Source organism: Hemibagrus wyckioides, linkage group LG26 (assembly GCF_019097595.1).
Source record: "Hemibagrus wyckioides isolate EC202008001 linkage group LG26, SWU_Hwy_1.0, whole genome shotgun sequence".
Lineage (NCBI taxonomy): Eukaryota > Metazoa > Chordata > Actinopteri > Siluriformes > Bagridae > Hemibagrus > Hemibagrus wyckioides.
The window spans coordinates 12656417-12666069 of NC_080735.1; the positions used below are offsets into that span (position 1 = coordinate 12656417).

Here is a 9653-nt window from a genome sequence, read left to right on the forward strand (position 1 = left end):
TAACATTAAGAGCCTCTCTGGACATGCACATAAAAGAAGAAAAAATTGTTTAAGCAAATGACATTATAAATGTTTTAAATATACATTACTGGTGATTGTTTATAACATGGTATTGTTGTCACAAATAATAAAATATTATCTCATTTTTTATTTATTTTATTTATTTATTTATTTATTTTTTACAAATGCATCATGCCCTAAATAACACAGCATCGCCATCTTCTGGGAAACCTCAAATTGCCTCAGGTTCTCACTTTGGCTGATTTTTTAAACAATTTTTATTTTATTTTATTTTATTTTATTTTTTTAATTTTTTTAATTTGGGATTTTTCCACATGCATGTCAAATGTTGGTTTGATCACTTATGTGATTTGGCCTTTTTTGTACTTTTCTTTGTTTGTTTTGATACAGGTGATCCATCCGCTTTATAAGGCTCATTGATAAGAATATTTCGAGTCTCCCTTCTCTCAAAAGTGTAACACTCAATTTTCTCTTCTGGAGAAAGCGTGCGGGTGCTGATCAGGCGAAAGCCCTACTTCAGGATGGTGTCCACCATCAGGCCAAGAACATTTGTGGCATTGAGGAGTTTTCGTTCATCTGGCTCAATGGTGACATATCTGTAAAAATAAAATAATACATAAACATAAAACGTAGATGGGAAAACAGATGCTATCAGTCATCAGCGACTTGATTAACTTTATTGAAACATCAAATACAAATAAATAAAGTGCTGAATTCTGTCATATATTTATTGAAGTAAAATATATACCAATGTGTAATGCAACATTATAGAAGACTGTATGCAATGCTAGTTTACATTTTCTCGCCTCACCTTGCAGACAACTGTTTTCCATCAGAGCAGTCAGCACCGCACTGAAAAACGAGGTCATGGTGTGAGGGTCGATGCACTGGAAGACGTTCCATCAAATTCTCAGTAAGATTTGTGGGTTGTTCAGTGAACACTGATATTCTTGAGGCCAGCGCATCAAGAGTTGTGCTCTTGGAACTGAACACCCTGAAGAAACTTTGTGCATCTTGAATGACAAAGCGAAGCTCGAGGATTTCGCTTTTCGGATAGCAGTTGTTGCTGCGCAGAAAATTGGACAGAGCGCTGATGTTGTAAAATTCAGCCTCACGCAGCAGTCCACCAGTCTCAAATTCACCTGATAAAGTGATTCGGCCGCTTCGCAGATACTCCACTATCACCGAAACAACCCCCAGTCTCTGTCAATGAACACTTGGCTATTTACGACTTTAAACTCAGGATCTGTGTCGTCTAGCGCGCACGCAAGTCTTGACTGCGGATGTCTTCTAATGGTGGACACCTTCGTGGTGAACATTTGCCCTCCGACGTTAAAAGTGATCAAATCCTGGCCTTTCATTTTTACAGAACATTTGAGTTTCGAGGACTACCAGCCTGCCATCAGCTGGGTCGTGTGTTGTATTGTTGATCCATTACCTAGCAACACTACAGACATGCTAAACAACACCACATCACCAGCAGTGACGAATGAGGATCAAGTTATTGTGATCATTAACTACCCTGATTTTTAGGTACACCTATCGTACTTTTACCGTGTATCTTTTACCTAGAAAGGTGCATGTAGTGTCCATTTCTGTGTAAGGTCATTATGCTGAAATAATGTCCGGTAAAGATTTAACGTACACTAAAGTAAAATACGCACAACACGACAAATAACAAGTAAAGGTGCAGTTTTGTACTCTGTAAAACTGTACAAATCAAACATTATTGGATTAGTCACTGGATTAATGCAGTCTTTTTAAATGCTGTCACTTAGATTGGACTCAGATCTGTTCAAGTGACCAGACAATATTCATGGACGGCTAAAGGTTTGAGTAAGGGGGGACACTGCACAGCAAAGCTCTCAGTTTTCTGTATACATTTTACATTTCTTTATACAACTTCTATGTTTATGGACATGTATAAGAGTTTATGTGTTTATTCTAAATATGTCTTAAGGTTATTGCTGTGTGTGTGAACGCAGCACAAAGGTCTTATAACCTCATGCACTCAGAAAATAATGGACTGAATTACTTTTCCTCGTCCAGTGTTCATCTATAACACACATCACTAACCTAGAAAGATGCAAGGCTTTAGCTTTAAACGTTTACTGCAAAACTCTTCCAGGTGAAAGATACATATTAAAGCGATCAAATATAAGAGAAACCACTAAAGCGACCAGGAAAAGTATAGTCCAGTTTTCCGAGAGTCTTAGATCATGCCGTATGATTTGAATTCTTTGCTCAATGCAAAGCTTTTCATGTGATGAGATGCTTTTATTTTATTTGTAAGAAAATTAATAATGGTTGCATAGAGGAAAATGAGATGTCCTCGTTTCAGAGATGATGACTCAGCTCACACACACACACAGGGAGAGAGGGAGCGAGAGAGATGCGCGCGCGCATAGGGGTACTCGGTTGCTTTTTGCGCGCGCGTTTTAATTCCGTTCCTAGAGTTATGCCATTGCACTAAAGAAAAATCTATATACAAGTGTGTTTGCGCGTGCATCCTTCAAGACTGAACTCTTTGGTTAGTTGTGCGCCCTGTGCACTAGTTTTCTTTCTAAATTATATACAGGTACATATTTACAAAGCTGAGAAAGCATTTTATACCGACTCTAAAATGCATGCTTCTTTAGTTATAAATCTTAACAGCAAGAAACAAAACTGTTAAAAGTATGTAGCTTATAAAAGAAAAAAAAAACCTGTGTCTTGGGCAAAGGGCAAGAAGTGCAGCTGCAGCCTAGGACATAACCTGAGGGGGTTTTTTACGCTGACATGGCAGCAGAGAGGCTGATGCGAGCTCGAGATAGTAATCTTCAAAGAGGGCAGCACTTCGACTGCAATTCAGACAAAGACAAAGCGTCTTAGAAGAAAAAGAAAAATCAGTGTATTTCCAAATCGTCTTTCTCGAAATAACTCGGTGGGTTTGAAGAAGCCGCGGCGTCTGACATCAAAGTGAGACTTTACAACATCTCTCGGCTGCATTTGCCCCCCCCCCCCTGCATCATCTCTAACCAGTGCTACAGAAAGCCGACTGAAGTTAGTCCAAATCTCTGACCTGATTCAAAGAGCTGCTATGAAGAAGCAAAAGATAGATCAGCCTATAACAAGACAGATAAATAAACCTGGGAAAAGATGAAACGCTAGAAACAGACACATCAGCATCAGCATCACAGCACCAACCTACTGTACCTTGTCCTGGTCCATTTACCTTGTCATCTGTTTTACAGGTAGCCCGAAAGGATATTTGCATGGAACGGTAGGTTTGAACAGGAAATCCTGCAAGAAAGAAGGGTGAAAAATAAAAAATAACAACCCAAACACCTCTGGTCGCAGTTTGAGGCTCGGTGTCCGCGCGGGGTGAAGCGCAGCGCGCGTCTATTGGACAGAAACGGCGCGCGCCAGTTACTAGGGCGCCTTGCGAGCGTCATCATGGCGACTGTTGCCGTGCAGATTTCAAAACTAAAAATTATACATAATCGAGGGAAGTTAAAAACAATCGCTTTAAAATGGTCCAAGCACTGAAATGTGACACAAATAAGTCACGGGCGTCTAGAGCAGCTCAAAAAAAACAACAAAAAAATACGTTGGCGTTTTTCTTCTCTGCGCGAGGTGTTGTTGCCATGCAAAACTTAGCGGTGGGAGTCTAAGTTAAGCTCGTGAGGTGAGGTCACACCGGGTTTGTGATGTGACTTCGATTCATTTTTTATCTCCACAGTTTTGTCACCAGATCTCCAGCAGTTTAGTCGGATAAAAAAAAAAAAAAGACCGGATAATCGTTTCCAATCTGTCCATCAAACTTAAGCAGTTCTCCTCTCGCTCCTTACTGTGTGAATTAAAATTCTCCGTGACTGGAGTTACGGGTAAAAAAAAAAAAAAATTCGGAATTATATTGGCACGCTAGAAATGTTTAGATTTATTTGTGTTTTCTGCACATGCATTATATTTATAATTATATTGTGCGTATTTTTATAATAATAATAATAATAATAATAACAGCACCACCACCATCAACAACAGCAATAAAAAAAAATTAAAAAAAATAAAATTATAATAATAATAATAATAATAATAATAATAATAATAATAATAATAATAATAATAATAATGCAGTGATTAAAACCTCACAGCGGACACTAGAGGTCGCTGTTTATCTTCTCTCGACGTTGCGCCGCATGCACGTCATTTCCTGGTATTTACAAGTACGGATGTGAATCCGGGGGGGGGACAAAATGACCTCCGTTGAAACGGTAAACAAATAGAGTTATTTATTATTTATTTTTAATTGCCGTGGGTTAAGGACAAATTCGCCTGTTATTCGCTTTAAGGCAGTTAAGGGTGAGAGGCTCTTTTATTAACTCATCATGGCGGGATTGTTTTCGTGCTGTTTCGATTGCTGTGATCGCGGAAGCTCCGGCCACGTCGCGCTGAAAGAAATGCCCACGGTTCAACTGGACACCAATCACATGGGTAAGGAATGTGACGAGTGATCACCCATATTACATTATACAGGAGAAATCAGCTCAAAAGAAATCATACAAAGCTCTCGTGCCTGTGAGTTCATTTTGTACACATATGCACTATGATGGCAAAAGTTTTGGGACACCCATACAAATCATTGAATTCAGGGGTTGGGCTCGGACCTATTAATGCTTCAGCATACCAAGACATTCATTCATTACCGCTTTAATCCTTATTAGAGTATGCTGGAGCCTATCCCAGTGAACATTGGGCGAAAGGCAGGGGTACAGTCCATCACGGGGCCTAACCCACCACTCACACTCACGGGCAATTTAGAATTAACCTAATATACATGTTTTTGGACTGTGCAGGTGTACCTGGAGAACATGCAAACTCCACACAGAAAGGCCCCGGGAATCGAACCCAGGACCTTTTTACTGTGAGGCAACAGTGCTAACCATTAAGCCACCATGCTGCCCTATATACCAAGACATTTTGGCCAATTTCATGGGAACATGACCCCTTCCTGTTCCAACATGAGTGCACAAAGCATCAAAGTCATCCCCAAACTGTTCCCACAAACCATGAAATTGGCATACCAAAATGTCTTGGTATGCTGAAGCATTAAGTGTTCATTTCACTGGATCTAAGGGGCCAAGCCCAACACCTGAATTTTGGGTGTCCCAAAACCTTTGGCAATATAGTTTATGCCTACAGTAAGTCTTTCTCTCAGGTTATTGATGGTGCTTATTTGTGCACTTTGTTTATAAGTACATCCTTACTTTCGTAAGTATGTCTGATTATACCACAGGTACTGATGTCGTCATTGTAAAAAGTGGCCGAAGAATATGTGGCACAGGGTCGTGCCTCGCAAACGCCCCTCTCCATCAGAACAAGAGCTACTTTGAGTTCAAGATTCAGTCCACAGGTAAGTCAAGGTGCACATCTGTCACACCTTCACCAAAACAAATATGACTAGCATGCACTAGGAGTGGTTCAGTTTGACATTTTCACAGCGTGACAGTCTAAATTCTAGCTGGTTCATTTTATTAATTGACCATGTTTAAACAGTCAGTAAAATAAAAACAAACCCATTTTTGTTTGTGCAAAGTTCCTACATCCATTCAGATCTTCATACATTACAAAAAAAGGTGACGTAAAGTATTTTCCTACTTGATTTTTCATAGAATGACAGTTTCTTCTACTTAAAATCTCTTACATTGTCAATGTCACGTAAGTAGACGCAAAGCAGGAGACACGTATGTAGTAATATATGGGAAATCATTTGAATACGTATTTTGGAAACATCTGATCATCTGTGAACTAACTGAGAAACACCACTGGTGTCAAGCTGCTGTATTTCAGCTGTACAGCAACTTGTATAATTGGATGTCAGCATGGTGTCAGTTTCCTTTTATTAAACAAAAAAAAGCATAGTTTTATAGTTTCCTGCATGTTTCTCAACTTCCTCTGCAAAATGAAAATGTTGTGATTAAAGCTTTAATCACACAGCTGTCATTTGATCATCTGTCAGGTTATTAGCTATTTATAATTATTACAGACAACAGATTTATGCAACAGTCAGGGTTTTTTTAAACAGCATACCAACAAGTCTTATGCAGTATAACACATTGAATCTATAGTCAACCCTACAATTATTGCCACTCTTTGGGAAAAAATGGCCAAAAAGAGTGTGATATGAAATAAGGATGCCTATTATTTTGCATATTATATACAAAAAAAATCTTTTAGAGGAAAGAGAGAGACACAGAAAGTCATTTCTCCTTCTTAATCAATATTTATTTAGTACAATAATTACTAGCATCCTTGGTATTTGTCTTCTTGTAGGGTGCCAATAATTGTGGACTATTTAAGTGATATTTATTTTTGTAACTTGTTGTGATCCAAGCTCAAATACCTTCGTTATTCCAGAACAAGGCTTTGAGTGAAATAAAATAATAATAGATGGCATGAAGAGATTAAGTAGTCTTTATTTGTCAAATATACATTACTGCACATCCTTGGCAGTTGGGGTCAGAGCGCAGAGTCAGCCATGATGCAGCGCCCCTGAAGCAACGGGGGTTGGGGGCCTTGCTCAAGGTCCCAACAGTGGCAGCTTGGTGGTGCTGGGGCTTGAACCCTGATCTTCTGGTCAATGATCCAGAGCCTTAACCACTCAACCACAAATGTATATTGGGGTGTGACATTGGCTGTGAAATTTCACAGCTTGAGAAAATTCCATAATATTGTGAATAGTCTCAATTACTGCGAATGTTATTAACTCACCTGCTAATTTTGTTGTCACTATTTTCACCTTTGGCTCCTTCAGGTGTTTGGGGTGTAGGAGTGGCTACACAGAAAGCTAACCTTAACCAGGTCCCAATGGGCCGAGATGCACACAGCCTGGTGCTTCGGCAAGACGGAACGGTGTACCACAATAACGAAGAGAAGAATCGGTTACCAGCTAACAGCCTGCCGCAGGAAGGAGACGTAGTGGTGAGTTTCTGAGGCAACGAGGCTCTTCAGGAGGAACAATAACGCTAGTATGAGATCATTAAAGCTGGCTGCAGTGTTGCCATGTGCCTAATTCCCTGAAAATTATGAAATAGAGAGCCTTCTTTTTCATGCAGATGCATTTCGTCAAAATTTATGGCAAGGTAGAAATGCTAAGATTAATATACATTTAGTTTCTATGTTATCAGAACACTATATTGCATAAACAACAACCCATTGACTTAAGAAATCAGCTCAGTTAGGAATAAAACACAACAGAGTGTGCTGGAACAGTAAATCAATCAGAGCATGAGGTTCCTGTCACCACTGTGAAGCTGATTATGTTGCACTAGCATTGCCTCCTCAGGTGTTTTATTCCTCTTACACCACAGCATTTCAGTATATCCATGATTATATGTTTTTGTGAGTTTTGTTATTATATTTTTTTTCAATGATGCCAAGCTTTTCCCATTTATTTGTCTCTGTTCATTTACAGGGCGTTTCGTACGACCACGTAGAGATGAATTTATACCTGAACGGGAAGAACATGAACTGTCCAGCATCGGGCATTCGAGGAACCGTTTTCCCTGTAGTATACGGTGAGCCAGCGTGTCGTAGTAGCACATGGTTTTTCTATGAAATGTAGTTCCTTTGCAAAATCACATTAGTAATCTTTTTCACACATACAGTAGAGCGTGAATTACTTTAACAAGTGATTTTTTTTCCCAGTGCTTTGAAAGAGAAGTGGCCAGTTCATTTGTAATTACTGAGTATTTACTGTATAAGCAATGTATCAGTGCTGACACTTCCATAAACATTAAATAAACCCTTTCCAGAAATTATTAGACTTACACTATATTGCCAAAAGTTTTGGGACGTCCGCTTTTACATGCACATGAATGTAGTATGGAGTTGCAGCTATAACAGCTTCAGCTTTTTGGGGAAGGCTTTCCACAAGGTTTAGGAGTGTGTTCATGGGGATTTTTGACCATTCCTCTAGAAGCGCATTTGTGAGGTCAGGTACTCGAGACAACATGGACCCTTTATTACTGTACATGTTATTTCAGAGGCACGAGTGATGTGTTGATGTGATGTGTACATGATTTCATTTTGTGTTTCTCATATCCCCATCATGCAGTGGACGACAGTGCAATTTTGGATTGTCAGTTTAGTGACTTCTACCATCCTCCTCCTCAAGGCTACCAAAAGATTCTTTTTGAGCAGCAGATCTTCTGATCCTCAGGCGACTCTGAGCACATTAGCTTTCCAGATAGCAATCATCGTGTCTACTCCCACTACTACATCTCTGGGGAAGTCCAGCGCTGAAAACGACGTGCTTCTCTAATTATGCGGCTGATGCTTTATTCTGGCAGTTTCAAAAGCGCAACTGAACAGTGTTATCTCTTCAGTAATTTTTTTGGAGGTATAAAATCGATCCATGTTGGCAGTCAGAACACTCCCAACTTTGCCCTAATTTATGTATTTAGATGAAATCATTGTTAGGACTCCAATTACGTGTCTGCACATAATCCTCCAAATTCTTCACACTTTGTTTTGGATTACAAATAATGTGCTGCTTTTAAAAAAAAAAATGGATCAAGTTGAACATTAATCTAATCTGGTCTTATTATAAATTTGACCTCTAAATGAGGTTTAGAATCAGGTTTAACTGACATAAGGGTAAAACTGACACATTATACAACTGACCGGAACTAAAATGTGAATCGTATTTGCAATGTTAGGAAAATTTCCAAATCTGGAATCATACTTTGTGCCTATTTATGCTTTATTGAATATTTTTGGACACAAATATCTGTACTGCTTTAGTACAAAACAAGCCATGTCTTAATTTAAGATTTTTCTTGTAAAGGTAAATATGTGAGAGACGTCTGGTTTCACCAAATATCATAAGATGCTTATATCAGTTAATTCACTACATAGTGTCTAATATTAGGCTTTTCTTCATGTCATATATTTGCTTGACTAATGCAACTAACACAATGTAATAAAGGAATTTAAGCTGTAAAGGATGCAGGAAGAAAGCTGTGCCTATCAACTATATTGTCTGCTATAATTGGTTTTAAGTTATTTTAAAGTCCAGTACCATATTGTGTGCACTGATTAGTCACGTGGTGTTTGTGACGTTTGTTAGGACAGTAATAAAAAATATTGATGTTTGTTAGTTTTTGCAAATCATTTATTTTAACATACACACGCTGTAGTTAAACTCATCCTTGGCATGTCACTTGTTAGATTTTAATCATTCAAAAGTTATTGTTTTAAACTAATAGATTTATCCGGCATTTTGGCTTGTGCAAGATATTGAAATATTGACATTGCATTTTGACGCATCCTCTTACACATTTTTGGCGCATGAACCCCCAACATTGGATAAACGAGTCATCTTGTGGAACATGCGCAACATTTACGCAGGACTGACGTAAATGATGTGCTGGACCTCTAGCATCTTTGCTAACTTCTCCGACATTTGCCGTGGCTTAACTCTTGCTATTTTCAAGCTACACGATTTAAAATCAGCGCAAGTGTGTATATTAACTTGACATAACTGGTTAGAAAATAGTTATTTATGATTCTGAAAAAAGTTTCACGATTACAACACAAATCCTGCACTTCGCTCCTCCCCCTCACAGCTCCTCTACTCCTGCCCCATAACG

General features: G+C 38.8%; 2 protein-coding genes and 1 long non-coding RNA gene across 3 annotated transcripts in view; 2 read left to right on the forward strand and 1 right to left on the reverse strand.

Annotated features, from left to right (window-relative positions):
* Positions 1 to 839, forward strand: part of LOC131347265 (uncharacterized) — a 17312-nt gene extending 16473 nt beyond the window's left edge. The window contains exon 3 of the long non-coding RNA XR_009203733.1: positions 412 to 839. This is a non-coding gene — a long non-coding RNA (uncharacterized LOC131347265). The remainder of the gene's footprint in view (positions 1 to 411) is intronic.
* Positions 1 to 1382, reverse strand: part of LOC131347264 (putative potassium channel regulatory protein) — a 2186-nt gene extending 804 nt beyond the window's left edge. Inside the window, 3 exon segments of the mRNA XM_058381247.1 lie at positions 1 to 617; positions 833 to 1208; positions 1211 to 1382. The exon segment at positions 1 to 617 is cut by the window's left edge and continues 804 nt beyond it. Coding sequence (XP_058237230.1) covers positions 359 to 617; positions 833 to 1208; positions 1211 to 1382 — 807 coding nt within the window. The 3' untranslated portion in view covers positions 1 to 358.
* Positions 1383 to 4209: 2827 nt separating this feature from the next.
* Positions 4210 to 9156, forward strand: spryd7a (SPRY domain containing 7a). The gene is made up of 5 exons (XM_058381219.1): positions 4210 to 4494; positions 5297 to 5413; positions 6815 to 6981; positions 7475 to 7577; positions 8117 to 9156. The coding sequence occupies exons 1-5, from the start codon at positions 4389 to 4391 to the stop codon at positions 8212 to 8214; spliced, it is 591 nt and encodes a 196-aa protein (XP_058237202.1). The 5' UTR covers positions 4210 to 4388; the 3' UTR covers positions 8215 to 9156.
* Positions 9157 to 9653: the final 497 nt, after the last annotated feature.

What these genes read in the sequence shown, in the direction of transcription:
- spryd7a (XM_058381219.1), top strand. Translation starts at nt 4,389, where the DNA reads ATGGCGGGATTGTTTTCGTGCTGTTTCGATTGCTGTGATCGCGGAAGC. An exon ending in ACTGGACACCAATCACATGG is followed by an intron (nt 4,495 to 5,296) that starts GTAAGGAATGTG and finishes ATTATACCACAG; the next exon opens with GTACTGATGTCGTCATTGTA. An exon ending in CGCAGGAAGGAGACGTAGTG is followed by an intron (nt 6,982 to 7,474) that starts GTGAGTTTCTGA and finishes GTTCATTTACAG; the next exon opens with GGCGTTTCGTACGACCACGT.